This window comes from Amblyomma mixtum, chromosome 7, assembly GCF_055824585.1.
Source record: "Amblyomma mixtum isolate Tamu chromosome 7, ASM5582458v1, whole genome shotgun sequence".
In the NCBI taxonomy this organism is placed as follows: Eukaryota; Metazoa; Arthropoda; class Arachnida; order Ixodida; family Ixodidae; genus Amblyomma; species Amblyomma mixtum.
The window spans coordinates 28,799,552-28,819,302 of NC_143018.1; the positions used below are offsets into that span (position 1 = coordinate 28,799,552).

At 45.7% G+C, this 19,751-nt stretch overlaps 1 protein-coding gene across 3 annotated transcripts; it reads left to right on the plus strand.

Annotated features, from left to right (window-relative positions):
* The first annotated feature begins 36 nt into the window (after positions 1-36).
* Pex13 (peroxisomal biogenesis factor 13) lies at positions 37-18,675 on the plus strand. 3 transcript variants are annotated; one of them, XM_089552147.1, is made up of 7 exons: positions 37-332; positions 7,492-7,668; positions 7,762-7,966; positions 8,453-8,639; positions 10,446-10,628; positions 12,748-12,870; positions 18,380-18,675. In XM_089552147.1, the coding sequence occupies exons 1-7, from the start codon at positions 244-246 to the stop codon at positions 18,529-18,531; spliced, it is 1,116 nt and encodes a 371-aa protein (XP_089408273.1). In that variant the 5' UTR covers positions 37-243; the 3' UTR covers positions 18,532-18,675. The 3 variants fall into 3 exon arrangements, with proteins under 3 accessions (XP_089408273.1, XP_089408274.1, XP_089408271.1); XM_089552145.1 differs by lacking the exon at positions 37-332 and adding an exon at positions 5,368-5,542; XM_089552148.1 differs by lacking the exons at positions 37-332; positions 12,748-12,870 and adding an exon at positions 5,331-5,542.
* The last annotated feature ends 1,076 nt before the right edge of the window (positions 18,676-19,751 follow it).

Below are 19,751 nucleotides of genomic sequence, written 5' to 3' on the forward strand. Positions count from 1 at the left end.
AGTGGATGGGAGACTGCGGTAGCGTTACAACTGGTTAAAACCGGCATGAATGTAAATATGGCAGCCGCGTGAAATATTGCGGAAGAGCTGGGACTGGCCTTGCTATGTTTTGAGAGTAGCTGTCACCACTGAGCCCGCTCTAATGATTTCTTCTTATTAGGTGCGCGATCTCGGTGTGATCGTAGTGCAAGTGGCACCTGAAAGTCGAGGGGCTGTTTGCGCGAGGTGTTGGAGATCGCCGCAATGACGTCGCCGCTGAAACCTTGGGAGACGTGCTCTGCGGGTCGTCCGTCTTCCTCAACGACCGCAGGGCCAGTAAACAACTCTTCCTGGTGAGTGACCCGACAGCGCTCCTGCTTTTTAAAGAAACATAAATGTGATGGGATCCCCTAGTGCGGGTAGAAGCAGAGCTTCGTTTCGATCTCTCAGAAGCGGTGCGGCCGTCGAATTGTAATGTGCTCCTTGGCCGCTGACGTTAGAGGAAAAAAAGAGCAGGTAATTTAATGAGTTCCTCGCTTGAACGCGGTGTTGCGTAGCCGCCTCGGTATTATGCTGAGTCTCTGAAAGTAGTAAGTGTGCTACGAAGAAGCTGAAATTGTTTGGCACGAAATCTGTGGTGTATGATGACCGAGGCTCTGCTAGCCATGCCTTGGTTTAAGTTTTTGGAGGTGCTATGCGTGTGGACCTTATGAGGAAGGCTGGAGAGGGGGTGCGATTCTGTGTCGCCTTCCGTGAGGCCGCCTGAACGACCTTACGCGCTTTCTATATACACAGGCCGCTTCCGGCTCTGCTGGAGTGGAACTGCGCACCGACATCCATGGGTTGCATTGTAGTAGAGCTGTGACGATTGCAGTTGTGCCGCCACCGCATTAAACAGCGCGGTTTGTGGTATTAGGAATAGGTTCAGCGGTCTGGCGATTGGGTCTTCGTACACGGCGGTATCTCCCGTCTTACACGTTGTTGTTTGCACGCTGTCAAGTTCCTGAGACCGGCCGCTGTGGTCGAATTTCGATGGAGGCGAAATTCTAGAGGCCCGTGTACTGTGCGATGTGAGTGCACGTTATAGAACCCCAGGCGGTCGAAATTTCCGGAGCCCTTCACTACGGCGTCCCTCATAGCCTGAGTCGCTTCGGGACGTTAAGCCCCATAAACCATAAAAACCATAAGCTCCATCCTAAAAACCATCCTCCGTGCTTGCGTTGTGAGCGAGGCGTTGCGCTGGGCTCGAGGTTGTGGGTTCGATTCCCAGCATATCTGCGAGGAGGAGGTAGCAGCCAATACATCGTGTATTAAAAATGTGCAGCGCCCAGTCTGTTATCTTATGGTCGAATGCCAAGTAACCTTGTTGAATTGCTTTTAGGTGAGTAACTCTCATTGCGACGCCGAGAGAGGACCACTAAAATTTTAAGACGCGATGGAAAAGAAATGAAAATTGTTTATGCTTAAACAGCGTGTGCCTTGCACTGCTCTGGCCACTTCATTTGGCTTGCGTACACATTTGTGTGTGTGTTCTTTCCACACGCAGTCAGTTTACTCTTGAGCTTACTAATTAATACCTTTTTCTGACATAGTTCAGCAACATAACCTTGGCATTGGCAGCGAGAAGACAGAGCGGACTGTGTCTGTATTTCATGCAAATAAGTGGAGTGGTTGTGTCAAAGCACTTCACAGAGATAAGACAGGCAATGCCCAAGGTCACTAGATATGTTAGGATAGGGTCAAACACACATCTCACTTTATGCAAGGGTACTTCAGGGCTTTGTGCCACTATTTGAATGGTCCTGCTCTACATTTTCCTTCTGTTCAAAAGTGACAAAAGATGCAAACAGTTGTCGCTGTGCAAATAAGCTTTAGAGTTTGACTTGTGCACTTGTCAAACCTTTTGTAGCAAGCTCTTTTTGTTCTGTGGAGATTCCGGAGGTACTCCTTGTGAAAATGTATTACTACAAAGTGTAAGATAATTTCAAAATGATTATAATTTCGTACTAAGACATCGTAAGAACTTTTTTCTTTGAGTGCTGGTCCTGACTTCAGTAATTCAGTAGGTTCTGTCAAACTGACGATAATAAAAAGACAAGAAATTTGCACTCTTTCGAGTGATGTAAACCTTTAAATGGTGCAAGCGATGGTTCGGTTTTGAAACCAAGCATTTTAGGTGGGTAAAGTTAATGGTATCAAAATTCTCACAAAAATTCTTCTCCCATTCTCAAACAATATTGATGCTAGAGTTTAGGCTACGTAAAGGTTTTCTACCTGAACCTGCAGACAGCAATATGTTGCTCGTTGAGAGAATGTGCTGAACGTGCCGTGAAGAAAATTCACTTAATGAGAATGTAAAATGCATGTGTTGTATATCTATTGCCCAGTCATATATCACCCAGTCCGAGTAAATCATGCATGACAGAATTTCAGCAAATTAAAAAGAACTGAATATTTTTAGACATAAAATGTTAACTTCACTTCAGCATTCAGAGTCTTCCTTTTACTGATAAAAATATTTTCTCCGCACAAGTCTTTTGTGCTATCCTACATGTATGACAGTATAGGAAAATGCAGTACATATTGTGTGCAGTAAAACTTGAATCACTAGACATCGGCTCTAATGTTATTTTTCTCCTTGTACGCAATGTTTCTCTCATGACAGTGCACATGTATTGTTTGCTTTCCTTGCGGAATCATAATGTGGTTGATGCTGTCGAGTCTGCTCACTGCTTACGATAAGACTGGCATCATTTTCTGAATGCACTCAACGAACAAAACTTTTATACAGTGAGCTGTTAGAGTTACTACAGAAGAAAGCAATGCCCTATGTGTACGACACTATGCATGTATGAGTTAGTAATTGCTCTATGCTTTGATTTGTGTTGGTTGCCTAATGCCTGTGAGTGGCCTTTGCTGCAAAGTAGAAGTTAATGTACTGAAATTGACCGTGCATTAAATCAGGATGACAGGGCAGCCAGCGCAAGAGTACAGTGCTAGGGTTAACCATGTGATAACATGGTATATAACAAGTAGCTCAGGAAGTGTGAAGGCATTTCTTTACGGACGATTGCATACATTTTTATTGTGGTCGTCAACATAGCACAATAGAATCTGGTTCTTTTTTTTTTCCTGCTACTGTGCAGTACCTTTGACGAGCTGTGTGCTAGGTACGTGACCCTAGAACAACGCAGTGTTTAGTCAGGTGATTGACTTCCCATTGACACATGAGTGACATTGACTTAGTGTCCCTTGACATATACTAACCTCCGCTTGTAGGGCACAGCTACTGTGATCTGCTGCTACGGCATCACATGCATCAGCAATGTATACTATAAGTTTATCTTTTTCTTGCAGTCAGTTTAGGTTTTTAACATAAGCAGCAGCTGCAGCATCATAAGCCAGTGTTGATGCGGTTAGAGTTCATTGCATTGCTGTAAAGTACAGAGCACTGTGCATTTTAGCATCCTTGTTGTGTTCAGCACAAAAGGCTAAAAGGCGAAGGTAACTGAGCTCCTTAAAGGTAAAGGTCATGGAGGAAAAAAAAACTAGAAGGGAGCATGACGCACTCAGCCTCTGCAAGCCATCCTCCTCTGACACCGCTGCCGAGGGCCCTTTTGCGCACTGACTCTTGGGAAATAGGCCCTCCACAGTTACCAGACTGCCAACCAGCTTGGATCGCGGTGCTTTTTAACGTCCGTGAACGTCCGTGCTCCGATGTAGCGCAGAAGTGCAGCAGTGCCTCTCCTGCAGCTTTGGCGGAATGCGTACCGAGCTCGAAGTTGTCTGAAGGCTCCACGTCTCAACACTTCTGTTTATTACTCTCCTTAGTTTTTGGGTGCACTGTAGAAAACTGCAGGTAAACTTTTCATCAAAGGGTTCGTCGGTGGGCACTGCGCATTTGAACTAACGTCGCTGTACGCTATACGCGGACGGACGTGTTTAACGAGCGCTCCGGCGCGCTGCGCAAGATTCTATTTCTCGGGCAGGCGGACTTCGGCCCGCCATTCTCCGCTATTCTCGAGGCACAAGTCGCGCCGAATACGCACGCGCACATACGCGGTTCCGACGTGAAATGCAGTAGTAAAGTATTTCTCTCTCTCGCTGTCGAGAGAGAGTGCCGGAGGCTTTACGTCTGCCCCTGCGCGGGGTCTCCCGGCCCTCGGCGTTAGCTTGTTTGTCGGTTTCGGAGCCGATGCTCGGAGTTGACGCGGTGCTGTGGGCTCACGCCGTTGCTTGAGAACTGGCTGCCCTTGTCGCTTTCGTTACTGCGACCTGACAGACGCTACCATTAGTGACAGTAGCAAGAGTTTTCTGTTTGTGATTGTGATGAGACCCCAGGACGGCGTTCTTCCGTACGGATCCTACATCCCGGCACGCAGCATTGCATTGCGCAGCTCAGACGACCCAGCCGCACTTCGCGAAACACACGGGTGCACTGAGGCACTGGCCTCTCGGCACATACAAATCTCCAATCTCCATGGCCTGTGTGTGCTTCTCAAATTTCGAGCGCAGCCGTGTTGATCGTCTGACACAATACAACGAGAGAGCGAAACCGAAACCGAAATCCGGCTACCGATGCCTTGTCACTTGAGGGCATGGAGGAAGGATGCGTGATGAGCCTATTTCTCATGATGCTTTCTATTATATTTTTTAAGACTAGGCTTCAAGATTCTGACGTCACGCTCCCTTTTAGTTTTTTTTTCCCCTCCATGGTAAAGGTGCACAACTTCGCGCACTTCGCAGAATTTCACTGCCACGTCCCGCCACTGTCGATAGCACTGTGTTTGACAGTCAGTTTCAGAAACCGAAACTACGCTGTAAAGAGGTCATTTTATTATTTCGTGTTGACTGCGTGGGCGCGTTCCCTTCGAAAAAACGCCATCGAAAATTTCTTATCTATGCCCTTTCAAAGTAAACGGTACTTGCTTCCTAGTTGCATTTTTACTGCCGAAGTAAAACCTAATTGCGCTTCAAGTCAGTCGAGCTGCCGTTTGCTGTGGTTTGGTGCTGGAACCTGAAAGCTCAACTCCTGTGAGCAGATGTGAAAAGGCTTTTTAACACTTGCGTTTTTTCTTGCGGTCGCCGTTGCATGCGGCCGGAGAGAGCGTCGGCCACTTTCGAGGAGCAGGAACCGGCAGTAACGGCATCGAAAGCTACCGAACACAGCCTCTGTACGTGTGCATTTCTCTCGCGGTGGGGCAGTCCAAGTGTAGCACGGAATAATTTGCAAAATTTTTCTTTCTAGCTTGTTTTTCAAATCTAGAACGCATAATTCGTGTCCACCTATCAGCGAATGATCGCCACAATCTCTTCATCATCATCATCATCATAATCATTAGTAGAGACATGAAGGAAGTTCTTTCCTTCCTCCGTGAGTAGAGGTTACGAATCTAGATGGTGGCGGCATTCTACCGCAGGCCTGCGATATCATCGTCTTTGTTTTCAAGTTCCGTATAACGATAATGAATCCTCGACCGCATCACAACTGCGGACACGGGTTTCCGACTTGCAGGCACGTTCGGAATAGAGCAGGCGCGGTTTATTTGGTTCCTCCATTGCGGTAAGTGACACCAAAAAGATTTCCAAATATTCGGGGCTAAAAGTAAGCAGAACTACTGTCGTTCGATCGCGTCTCGTCGAAGTGGCACTGTATTTCGAACTGCCCGTGATCCCAGTTGGCCATTTAGACTTCGGCACCGCGCATAATGTTTCTCATGGCCATGGGAAGTTCGCTCTTGGCGGTCAGTAGTGAGGACGAAGAGCGTACCCAGACACGATGCGTATTTGCGCCCAAGAGTCCGGTCAAGCGTTGCGCCGGCAGTCATTCATTGTTCCTCATTTTGTTCTTTCGAAGTTCGGGGGAAAATCTCTAAACCGGAATTCGCAGCTTTCAAGACACGCTTCGCGGCAGAGTTTGGAGCGGCGTTTAAGCTTTGAGGAGACGAAGCTACGTTGTGGCTCGTGTATTGCGGGTGTCGTGTTACAAGGCCACTGCCATTTACTCCAATCACAGCTACCGATTTCGAGCAAGGGTCCAAGTTTAGGGCCTACACAAAACCTCATCTTCCCGGCATTCCCGCGGTGGACGAACTGGTCTTTAAAAAACTCGCATAGGCGGTGCGCCATTCCCTCTAGGTAATTTTAAGGAACTCTATGGGCCTCTACATTGCTGCTTTCATTGTCATTGATTTTTCTCCCGAAACGGTCACTGAGTGCCTTATTTAACTATTCTATTTTTCACTGCAACATTGTCAGCGGGCAGCAACCTTCTTGAATGTTTCTACTCTTCGTTTTTCTTGCCGTATTTGTTATATTTGCGTGTTAAAAACTGTGTGACATTGGGTGGCGTTTGTGTGCTGCCCCCTGCATTTTATATCATCCCTCGATATGGAATGACTAGAGACCGGATTTTAGGCAAATGCCTATTTTTTTCAACGCTTCGTAGGCGCACCATTTTTACATATGAGCACGAATTAGGTGTTGACAATATGTTTAATACTCTTTCTATAGTGACTATAAATGCCTATTTTGGGTGTCAGTGCCTATAAATGCGTATTTCCGACGTCGGTGCCTAAAAATGCCCTATTTTACAGAAAAGGGGCCTGAAATACGCTGTGGTTTTGCTTTCAGATTCCGTTTGCTTTCGAATCCATTTCGGTTTTGAGTACAACACACGTGTCAACATTAGATGACCTCGTCAGTTGGCTGTAGTGAACACTGCACCTACGTCGGCTGCGTACACAATATCAACCACGTCAGCCGAAAATATCGAAGCAAGCTTTTTCCTAATTTCTGCCATTTTATCGTGGCAGCTTGTTCATGACTTTGGCTGTTAAAGTGGTAGTTTACAAGATGGCGCTACAAATGACAACATATTTATTAATGTTGAAGCATCGTGTATGCCTGCACTAAATAAGTTCAATTCCTGTGTGAGCAAAGACTGAACTCATTTGTCAGATGCTTTGAATTGACAATGTTTCTATCAATTTATAAATGCATGGTCTCCTGTTAAGGTGTTCATTGTTTTTACTTTTGTACATGGCAAGCGAATTGGTTGTTTCGAGGTATACCAAAGTGTTTTAAAAGGGTTGGTAACCGTCCCTTTTTCTCTGCTGAAGCATGTGTATTGTACTAAAAGTTGCGCAACAGCCTTAAAAAAAAGGCTTCCAATGTTTGCACCTTGCTTAAGGTCCCAAATCATTCTTGCTGTGTTTTTGTTTTATTTTACGGCAGATATTGCGCGCTGAAGTTCGGAACTGTGTGCACTTTTCATAAAGTTTATAGTGCCTATTTTTCTCCGTTAGGTGCCTAAAATGCAGTCTTAACCGCCTATTTATGGCGCCTAAAACGTGCTTTTTAGTGCCTAAAAGTATGGCCTCTAGTAATGTCCTTTGGGCCTCTAAGGAGCTAAGAAATTATGATGATGATAATTGTAGTGGCCCTTACCTACAACCGTCAGCCGTTTCCACAAGCGTGTATCCAGCTTTCTGAAGGGAATGAGTTTTGCAGGGAGGACAGCCTCGGAGGCGGTGGTGCTCTGCCGAATGGTCCCATTGGTCAGCCTAGCCTAGGCGCCTCTGTGCCACCAACCATACCTCCGAGACCTAGCCAGCAGCCACTCATAGGTGGCTCCGGATACGGTTATGGCTCGGCTTATGGCTCAGCGTACGGGTCAGCAATCTCCCCGTGAGTTCTCTTTCTGCCTCTTTGCGCAGCGCTTGCAAACTTCTTCAGATGCCTGAGACTGGTTTTCATGTACACCCCTTTCCCCTTGTACAGACTGTACAGTCGGTACGGATATGGAGGTGGTGGCTATGGTTACGGCGGTGGCTACTACGGGACTGGTGGCCTGTATGGAACAGGCGGCCTGTACGGAACCGGTGGCATGTATGGGACAAATGGTCCGTACGGAGCCGGACCCCTGCAGCAGCTGGCTGAGCAAAGCACCAGGGGTGCCTTCCACTCAGTCGAGGCCGTCGTTCAGGTGAGGTCCTTTGACTCGGTGAGCTACCTGGAATGCCAAATTTTTTGTTTAGCAAGCAGGCCCAAAGGTTGAAACATACAGAATACCGGCTGTTAGTGAATAAGGTGTAAGGCTCTGCTTTTGGGCTCGTGTTGTATCATGGGCTTCACAGCAGGATTTAAAAAGCGATAACATGAAATTCTGGAGCGAATATATTCTTATGATTGACTTGCTGCATGTGTCATTGACTTTCTCCGTATATCAACATCAGCTATTGTCTCACATGTTTTGCCTTGATGTTCAAGCTTGTGGACTGGCAGATGTTTAACTATGTTAGCTAGCTTTCTTTAGCACTGCTTTTGCAGGCTCTTCCTTTCCTCGTCATGTTGTGTATTGAGCTCAGCATCCTCATATAGAGCCTTGAGATTTTGTTTAGATTCATTTTAGAAGTGAAACTTTGATTTCTGATGTGTGTGCCTCGTTTTTTTTTTTGTTTACTCGTCGCAGGCATTTGCCTCAGTGAGCCTGCTGCTGGAATCAACGTACCAGGCGTTATACAGCTCGTTTAGGGCCGTGGTAGGCGTGGCGGACCAGTTTGGACGGCTTCGGCTGCACCTGGCTCAAACGCTGTCGGCTCTGGCCCTGGTGCGCTCCTTGCGGTGGCTGTTTCTTCGGGCCTGGTTGCTGTTAAGAGGCAAGTGTCCTGCTAGTCCCACTGCGGCATTGATGAGATATTTTTACTATCGGTGTTAACTTTTTTTTTATATGCGGCCATAAACGTTGAGCTAGTGTGGAGACGTGTTAGGCTTAGCGGGAGCTCAGCATAGAGTGGCTGGCAGACGGCTCACTGGAGGTGGTAACCGACGACAGACGGCAAGTGCTGTTATTAGAGGATGAATGGGAATATATGCATGTGATGTGAAATTAGAGGGTGTTGCTTGCTGTTCAATACACGAAAGAGTTCTGAAGTCACCTCGTGGCACCTACACTGGGTGTGGTGTGGATCCCTGTCCGAGTTCCTCTTTCATTTGCTGTGTCCTGCAGTTTCCGTCAGGTTTACTGAGACCGACATTTTGGACTCAGCGGGACTCTACAAATGTCATTAAAACTATCCGTGGACTTCAGAAAAAGAATCTCTCTGCAAAAAAAAATAAGAAGGCCTTAAAAATTGCCAACTTCATCGCTGCTCTACGTACCGCTCATAAGCGATAATATTACTGTATCTGAGCCACAATCGGGCATTTGTCATGTCCGCAGCATCTCGCGTCACAACACCAGACAGTGGGACGCAACCACAATAACGCACACACCGTGCAAACTATTAATAGTTTCCATGGGCGACGATGCTTGCGAAGACGGGGAGAGGTAACCCACGGGAAGACGCAAGCGGATGCACACACATTAACTCAGCGACACACTGAGTGGCAAGTAATCTTCTCACACTTACACATCATAAGAACTGCTTAGGTTCTCCCATAATTTTTAATGCATAAGCATTTCTAGGCCATATCGGCAGGGTCGTGTCACCAGAACATGTCCGCAGCAGTTGTGACGTTCTCAGAAGAGGTAGCTTCAAACGAATGGTCCTAATCGATAGAGGTTGGTGCGAGGATGGTGCGCAAAAGAAATTGTGACGAAGATGATTATCCAATTAATTGCAGCTAATAATTAGAAAAATAGCGTAGACTGCAAGCAGTAGCAGGGAATTGTACAAAGTGAAAAATAAAAATTCGAAATGGATTGAAATGTGTTTGGTGAATGAAAACCAAAGTATTTGATTAGAAACACTTCATTGATTTGGAACAGTTAGTTAATTTGAAGCAAAAGGAATGGAGAGTTGAATGGTTTGGACGGATATATAGTAAGTGGATGGAAATGCTGTTAAGGCATCGAATTTGAACAACGAAATGGGTAATCAATTATCAACCAATGAGGTTAAGAAATTGATAATTAATTACAAGCAAAAGCAATGGAGGGTTGGATGGGTATCAAGGGGACAGAAATACAATTAAGGCGTTGAATTTGAACAACGAAATGGGTAATCATTCATCAACTGATAAGGTAAAAAATCTATAATTGATCAGTTGATTGATAATTAATCAGTTGACCTATAATTAATCTTTTGACCAATTATTAATGAATTGATCAATAAATTATCATTTCACCATTAATTAATTAATTAATACTTATTGGATTGCCCTATAATTAATCAATTGGCCTATACTTAATAAAGAGAGGTGTCGAGAAGGCGTCAATGCTTTTGCATTCTCCCAATGTGGGTCGCTGTAGTGATCTCTAATTTTTTTCATAATGTTCATGGGAACACCTACATTTGAGAAATACATTTTGATTAATGCTTGCGAGCATCACTTCCACTCAAGTCTGTACAGGACATGCGGTTCAGCAGATTAAAGAAATCCTGGTCGTGTAAATTTTCTTTACCCCTCCTTCGAGTGCCAGTTATTGCTCAGCTTGCACCTGTTGCCGTGTTCAACTGCAGGGCGCCGTGCTGACCTGGCTGAGGCTGCCTGGAGCCAGGCGAACAGTGCCGGTGGGGCACTTCCTCTGCCATCGGCCCCTCCCTCGGGCGATGGCTCTTCATGGCCCATCGTGGCGTTCTTCGGCTTTGTTGTCGGCGCACCATGGCTCCTCTGGAGGATCTTCGCAGCAGCTGCCCGCAGGGGTAAGCAACTGCGATTCTATGGGAGCGCTGTTGCCAGGTGGCATTGTTTAGTTGTTTATTAACCAGTTATCCCTCATAGGCCCCTCAACCTAGGTATCACATAAGGTTGATACGTAAGCATGGCTAAGATGTTGCTAGATGGGAGAAACATATATGGTGGACTTCTTTTTTCGTGTTAACTATGTGTATACCTTTTTTTTCCTCCTGTTTTTACATTTATTTGCCAAGAGTACAGATTTTGTAAACAAGGGTCTGTAATAGCCCGCAAGGGCTTAACAGTATTGTAAATAAATAAAAAGACTGTCAGTTTTGTAGGTGTAGTCGTCAGACAGACTAAACTGGCCAACCCCTATGGCAGTTCAGCTTTTGCTGCTGTGATTCGAAGGACAATGAATTGAATGTATTTGTTCGGGTGTAAACAGGGGTGATTTGGAGCTTTGTCTTGCATGTCCTGCAGCCTGCAGCCAGGCTGTTTTCTAGCAGCTTTCAGCCGTAGAATCTCTCCAGGATGTATGATTTTTTCTGGAAAAACAAAGTGAATGGAATGGGCTGTGCACCTCACATTTTGATAATCTGGGACTCGCATTGCATACAATCTGCTATCTTGTAGTGCAGCTTGGAGATCAGTGCTTGTTGCCTCTGTCCTCTGTGTGTGCATCTGGCTCTGATGTCTCTTCATAACAGACGGCTTCTGAAAATTGACTCGTTGCCAAATACTACCTTGTTTTACTTCCACACTTCTGCCTGCTGGTTGTCTTAAAAGTGTGTTTGGGTGCTGAAAATTGAACGGGGACCTTCAGTAGTGGTTAAAAGTAAAGAAAAGAGCACCAAAACAGGAGCTGAACAACAGCTGGAAACCAGCTGAATGGCCTTGCTAGCACTCGTAGTTTTGTGCACATGACCCAAATACAGTAAAACCTCGAGTAATTCGAATTCAGTTTGTTCGAAATCCCAGATAATTTGTAGAATTTTTATGGCCCCATAATTTGTTGTGTGAATTTTGCCAATTCATTCAAACCAGTAGCTTGCATTGACCTAGTTAATTCGAAGACCAGCACGACGGAATTTTTGGTGGCTGGCAGTGGCACGGTTCAAACGAGCTCCTGCTGTGGGAAAATTTACTCTTTAAGGGGGGACACTGGTCTTTGAGACCAAAAAATGACCAAAAAATCGATTTTTCAAAAAATGAGATTTGTGGAATCTGCAGCTATTATTTTCCAACCGTACCAATTTTTTCCCTTAAGGAACCAGCATTTTGACCATAATATTAAATTCAGATCATCGTGTGGGCTGAATTTATGCTGGAGCAGACAATTTAATGGCATGAAAATTTTGGACATCTGGCTGTCTTAGTATGTCGATATCTCAACATCTAGGACAGATAGACATGTCATATTGTTTGCTAAGGGAAGCTGAAGGCACAGTGTGTGCAATAATCGAAGCAGATTTGTTCAATCACACTTCAAAAATTTATAATTTCGCAAAGTTTATCGATGCATTACATTCACACCTTGAACGTTGATATTCCAAGTGCTGTAAAATTACTAATGAGGGTAATAAGTAAAAATGGTTTTGATTATTGCACTCTTTAATCAGCATACTATGTAGCCATGGATTAAAAATAATTTTTATTGAGCAGTTTTTTTTGCCCCGAGGTACTAATGAATGGCTAATTAAAATTAATTATCTTCGGAACCGACTAATTTATGTGAAAGGTAATTTCATTGCTGAAATCAGTATAAAAAACTGAGCAAGGCGGTACATTTTCATTAGGATTGGACTAAAAGTAAGGAAAATAGGTCTAAGACCAGTGTCCCCCCTTAAGCATCACCTGCAGCTTATCGAGTGCAACCGCGGTGACACTAATGTGCTGCAAGTTGTTCAACAATGTGTAGCGCTTGCCTTTTTAGTTTTGCTCCAAATTCAAAAACCCGTTGAACTTGAATATTTCACGCGGTGCAACGGGCTTCGAATTAGTAAGGCTCTACTGCATGCAACTTTGAAGAATATAGAACATGCATCTTGAATGCCACATATTTTGTACACACACAACATGGAACGAACTCTACCCATTGATGACACTGTTGATTGGTGTGGCCTCGTTTCGCTTCCGCTGCAGAGTCACGATGGGCACTCGGCGTGGACGACCACTTTGTGGCTCTGGCCCAGTACGACTTCCGGGCTGAGGGCCCCAACGAGCTCGCCCTCACTGCTGGACAGGAACTGCGCCTTGCTCCCAGAGGTGAGGAGGAGGAGACGCTGAAATCCTTTTGCCAGTCCTTGCCTGCAGCTGTATTAGCGTTGGGGTCCCGTACTGGCTTTAACATTTTGTGTGGAAGGAACGCAGCACTAAGTCCTTCATCTTCTTATGAAGGCTCACAAACAGAGAGCAGGGGTGGGAAGGGACATGCAAGAGTAATGCAGAGTCTGTACATTTTGATGGTGCTTGACTTTCATGATTTGAGACATATATTTACGATTATATCGGTTGTTATGTATTCTTTTACTCCTACAGTGCTGTTTTTACTGCGTTAGCAGTATAGACCACTTTCATTGAGAAAGCTGCGGTCTCTCTCTCTCTCTCCTCCTGTGCGTGCGTGTAAAGCCTCCACCCAGGCACCCATAAAAATGCACCTCCCATGTATGAGCCACCACTGCCTAAAAAGCCCCTGTAGCAGCGGAACGAAAAAGCAACAGCGAAATCAAACTCAGAGGCACAATGGGAAGGCAGCCAATGTCAAAGCAAAATATACAAACAGTACTGCTTATGCAGATTTGTTGCATGATATCACATGATCGCCAGTGCATTTTTTCATAATCCAGTGCAAACAAGCGAAATAAGAAGACTGCTAAAGGAAAAAATAATGTATGACTGAATGAAACACAGTAAAGACAAAGTATAATTAACAGTGGTGACAAAAATAACTGTTAAGTATAGTTTTGCGCCTCCAGATTGCTGTCGGGTGGGGTGGGGGGCGATTTTTTTCTAGGCCTCTTGTGTAGGCATGTGCGAATTGTGACTTTTTTGGTTCAAAGCGTATAGTAATTTTCTTCGAATAATTTCTAATTGCAATACAGTAACATCTCAGTGATGTGAACATGGTTGATACGAATTCATGAATTCCCCACCTGGTGTGCATTGTGGACAATGTTCAGAATTTCGGATGTTCCAAACACACTTCCGCACCGATACGGATTATATGAACGTGCGAGCTGCAGTCGCTTAGCGCTGCCTGTATGCCGCCATCGGTAGTTGTGCAGTACGCATTGCGAAAAGGGAGCGGTGGTGCGGCCCATACATCGACGAATGAGCAATCGCCAGCCACTCTACACACTGCAAGCATGTAATGGAGCATGCAGTAATCGAGATTTTTATGCAATCGCTTGCCCTGCCACCCTTTGGGAGCCCCATGCTGAATTCGGGTGTTCCCGCATATCACAGTTGACCAAAAGGAGATGGCGGAGCTCAGAGTTGGTAAGGCTAGAGGACAAGTTCCATTCATGGGGCTGTTAAGTATGTACCGTATGTTGCCAATTATAAGTCGACCCCCCAACTCGTGACCCCCTTTGGGCAAAAAAAAGTTAGACTCCAAATTCCCAGGAACATGGATCCCAACCTGCACAAAGCACGCAGAGAGGCAAGGGCTGAATACCTACAAAAGACATTAGCACCCCAAGAAACGACGGTATACGTGGACGCAGCCACATACACCAGAACAGCGGGGCAGCACAACAGCAATGCGGTAACAACGGTGATTGACTCGACCCTACGCGAGATCACCAGCGTCTCACTGCAAGACTGCACGATAGCTGAGGCTGAAGAAGCGGCCGTCGCTCTAGCGGCAGCGGAGGGCTATCGATCTAAACGGTCTCGAACAATCCTTACAGATTCACAACCAGCATGCCGCAACTACCTATGTGGCAGAATAGGGCACAGAGCGCTCCGCATACTCCGCTCTGGGGGCCACATAACACAACGACAACCAAATGAAGAACCAATCAGGCAGACGATAGTATGGACGCCGGTACACGTGGGAGTAACAGGGAACCAAGAGGCGGACAGGATAAGCTCGAGGGTACACTTATTACCGAGCATCCAAAGGAGCCGACCTCGAGGGGAACGAACCTGTACCCTGAGATTATTCGGCGATACTAAATTATTACAAGGGCTGCAGAAAGCGGTATCTATCACCACACAACTCCCTTACCAGAGAAGACTGTCGCGTGGAGGCAGCTACAAACGGGCTCGTACCCGAACCTACACGTACTCAACAAAATGTATCCCACACAATACACTGACAAATGCCCTTGGTGCCAAGAACCATCCACGCTGTACCACATAACGTGGGCATGCCAGAAGATAAGCGTGGTACCAGTTATAACAAACCCGAGTGCGGAGCAATGGGAGGGAGTGCTGTCCAGTGAGCGCCGAGTCGACCAAGAAGGTCTGATTCGGCGAGCACAACTGGCAGCAGCTTCCAGTGGAGCCCTGGACTAAGGGCAACCGACCTTTGAGCAAGCAGATGGACGAAGCCATCTGACAGCTGCAGAAGAAAATCAAATCTAGAGCATAATAAAGTTGTTCACTCACTCCGAATTTAGGTTGATGCTGCCGCACCCTGCGATCCTAGCTCGCCCAAAAAGTTTTTCAGAAGGCCGAGTCATAAAGAAACATTTATCCACTTTCGCACCGTCTCTGACAACTATTATGGAATTACGATCGCACGGGACGTGATATTATCCGCGACTCGGTCGAAAACAGGCCGACTTTAAAGGGACACTGAGGAGAAATTGAAGTTGGCTTGTATCGACAGAATACCAGCTCCTCATTACAAAAACACCACTCATACTGACAACAAAGCTCTTGTAACGTAGAAAAGAGCAAGAACCAAGATACAGGTATCGCCGCCACAGGCCAAACTCGCAAGTACAAGCGTCATGACGTCATATAACAAAACAGTGTTGCTAGAACCAATGGTTCTAGCAATGCTAGGACACGAGAAGCACAAATCACTGAGGCGCAGCCAATGCATGCGCAAATCTCCTTGACGTCGCCAGATGGCGCCACGTGCCGGGCAGCTACGCGCTCGCCTGAAGCGTCGGGACCAATCAGCGCCTGCTCGCCGGCGTTAGGCGGGCTCCCGGTATTCCGCTAGCGGTATCAAGGTACACAGTATGCTAAAGGTGTCTATTTGCGAGAACTTCGTTGACGACTTCGAGAACGAGATCCATCGTAACGCTCGCAAAACGCCGGTGCAAACGTAAGCGAAGCGACTGTAGCGACGGCCGCAATAGCCGATAGATGCCTTCAACGTGCGGCCGGCGGTAGCTTTCTTTTCGGCTGCTGCTAGGCCGCACTGCTGGCCGCCAGAAATCACGGAGTCTGCATCACGTCATGTCACGTCATGTTTCACGTCACTTAGTCCTCTGTCGTCATAGCCGAATCCCAAGTTTGAATCACAGCGGCGGGAAAAACCTTTTCAACTTCGAATCCAAATTTCTTAGAAATAAATGCATTTTTCGCTGCCGGCCAAGTGGCAACAAAGCCATGACATGCCGAACTATCGGATTTTGCTATAAAAAATATATTAATAGTGCTCTCCTCAGTGTCCCTTTAAGACTCCGCATATACATCGACTCCGATTATAAGTCGACCCCCCAACTTTCGAAGGACATTAAAAAAAAAAAACGTCGACTTATGCGCGGCAATATACAGTAACACATTATGAAAGGATCACACAAAAAACTGCACGCTTTCTCTTGTAATTGTTCAAAACTAGGGGTGTGCGAATATTCGAAATTTTCTAATATAATTCGAATATTATATTTTTAGTATTCGTATTCGATTCAAAATCCAAGTATTCGTGTTGTTTCGGATATTCGACACGATGCGAATATTCGTATCTAGCCGAATATTTTATTGCGAGCACCGCCGTTCATTTCTGTCCGCAAGTCCTATCGACATGTAGAGACATAACAACATGGCGGCGCCCAGAGCAATGCGTAACGTTGGGCCATGCGGTAGCTGACTACGCTGGTGAGCTTCTTTGTGGCCATACCTGCGAAGCTGGTATAGTCAGAGCTGTGCACGAAATACCTCGCAATACGTGCCGTTCAGTGCCAATTGAGAGGGAATTTTCTGTGGCTGCAGAAGTCATTTCAGCTAGAAGGGAACTACTTCTGTCTGACCATGTGGAGCAGCCGGTTTTCCTTCACGACAACCTTTTATGTTCATCCCAGCAACGTGCTTTTGTGCGTATGGCAAGCTAGCCTTGATCAATGCTCTGTACTAGCCATCTTCTCCGATATTTCCACTCTTCGAAAAACAATGTTCGAGACTTTGATACTTTTTGTGCAGCCACACACACCTTTTGTGCTCATTTCACCACTGATAGTTGAACTGTGATGTTCTTGGGTGCTCAGATAAATGTTTTGTAGTGGTTTAATGCCTCTGTCCTTGATTATTCGATATTCGATTCGATATTCGGAACCAAGCATTCGTATTCGATTCGTATTCGAAAAATTTGATATTCGCACACCCCTATTCAAAACGCTTGGTTGGCCATCTTGTTCTCATCACATGTGATATCTTGGAAAGCCCACTCGCGGAACTTTGAGCGAGGTCAGAGCTTAGCAGCATCCAAATGTGGTCAGTTCATGCGATAAACGATGGAGACAATGGAGAGGACGACTTTGGGCTGTACTGCAGATTATCTGTTCGGATACTGCGGTTTTGCAACTGTCGGATTTACGGAGTAGTCAGTCGCTCTTAATTGTGCGGAAATTCTCGAGTATAAATTTCTCAAATCGAATATGAAGCGAGTAACAAACATGTTCAGTTCGTGTTTGAAATTTCGAATATTCGCACACCTTGTTCTCAGTCATTCTCATGGTGCTTCAACAAACTGCATTATGCTGTGATATTCATAGTATGAAAATTTATGCTACACAGTGTTTGCAATCCTATTGCACTCGAGAGAAATCTGTCTGGTCATGCGTGATGAAACAAAGAAGGCAGCCGCTGACCATAGTCGAAATTATAGGAAAGGCGTTTTAAGACTACTGCGACTTTATTGTTAATAACAGGGTGCCAGGACCAGTTACATATTTATACGCAAACGATAAGTCATAATGATATTGTCACGTTGTAGTGACGGCAGTCCAGCGGTCAGGAAGACACCAGAAATAGTTGCAAACGAAGCTCTTTATTTGGGCTGACTTGCGCCCGCAAAAGAACTGAATCACTCGGTGGCGGCGTAAGCAACAAGCGTGCTCGTCAATCGTCGATCTACGAATGCCCCCTGCTCGCGGCATCGTTCAATTTAAAGCCGGCAAGGAAACTTCGAGATAACAGGTCGAGATCATCTATAGTAATCTGGAAATACGTAGATGCAGCTGTTCATGGCTGTGAACAATCGAGATTAGACCGGTCGCTTCTCGCATCACAAACAAAAATGATAACACCCTTTCCTGCAGCCTTGAGCGTGAACGAACAAACGCTACAATGCAATATGGGCAATATGGTGTAATTATGTGGCACAATGACATGACATAATCGTGACCATTATGTCATATTCTTCGCATGTAAACATGGAACCAGTCTTGTCTCCCTTTTTGTGAACAGGAAACCCATAGGAGTTTTTAAATGTTTAGTGTTGACTCTGCTCAGCAACTGCTTCTTCATTTCATTGCAGAAGCTTAGTACAGTGTAACCATGTTGGTGACTTTGTTTTCTTTCGCATGTGCCGCAGAGTTGCAGCCCCGGGTGCGTGGCTGGCTGCTGGCCAGTGTAGATGGCAGCCGTGTTGGCCTGGTGCCAGCAAACTACGTCAAAGTGCTCGGACAGCGGTCGCCCAGCAAGGACACAAGTGCAGCAGCAGAGGCTGCACCACCGCCCCCTTAATTTCCACTTCGATGTCACTCTTCCACTCTGGTCTTTCTCTGTACATACATAGCATACGGGTGTACAAAAATAAGTAGAAATGTGCGGTTTCTTCTAATTTGTCAGTTGCTCATGATTAAAGGGAATATGAAACTGTTTTGAAGATTTCTGGTGTAAATGTGTTTAATGTGCAGAATAAATGCTTTCGAGCATTCACACTAAGTATGTCCGTGGAAACCAGCGATATATTATTAATTTCTGAAATTCACAGGTTGATTGATCACTGCATAGTGGAAGGTTTTAAAAAACTGTTTTCTAGAATGTGTAAGTCACGTGTACTGATGACTTCATGGTGAGCGAGAGGCCACCAGATGCTGCGATTCACTGCAGCCATGACATCATGGGTACACTTCCAGTAGGGGGCAGTCATCTCCGTCGTCACCAGGCATGGCCGGGCTAAAGGAGAGCAGAAGAAGGCATGTGCACTACCACCTCGGGTGGGCCCGTGCGCTGGCCGAGTCCGATGAGCCCACCACTGAGCCATTGCTGTTGTTGCCAACATTCAGAAGCAGGTTTCTACACTACATGCTTGTAGGGTTCAAAGTCCATCGCGGCAGTCACTTGAAGAAGTCATGGCTTGAGCTCAGAGTCCACGATGCGCTCACGAAGACAGCAGTAAAAGGTACTCAAGCAGCTGGCTGCACCGACGGGCAGTAAAGCTGGTGCAATTATGTAAATTACAAAAAACGGGCATTAATGCATGGCAATTCATAGGTAGGGCACAGTCCCAACCCGTTTTCAGAGGAGGAGCATCATTTTTAATCGTGGATATCTTCGGTGTTAATGAAGCTAGCTCAAAAATTCTTCTAGTAAGGTGATGAGTGATGGAACACCTATCGCTTATCCACTTTATTTAATCCCGCTAAATATCGTTTCATAGTCCCTTTAAGCCAATCTAAGAGTAAACTGAAGGATGTGGATCGGTGTCCCACATTCAGTAGTGTTTGTATCTCCAAGCTGAACACTTCGGGCATCAGACTTCGCAGTTATCCATCCAGACACGACTGTGGGTTGTCGCGTCGTTCTCAATGCTAAAAAAAGTAAGACTCTCATGAGCCAGTCAGTATGTGATCTTGGGAATAAGTGTACACTTAACTAATGTAGACAAAGGACACAGACGACAGGACAGATGCAATGTCTAATTTTAATGGTGACACATGAAACCAGGCATTCATCAAAGA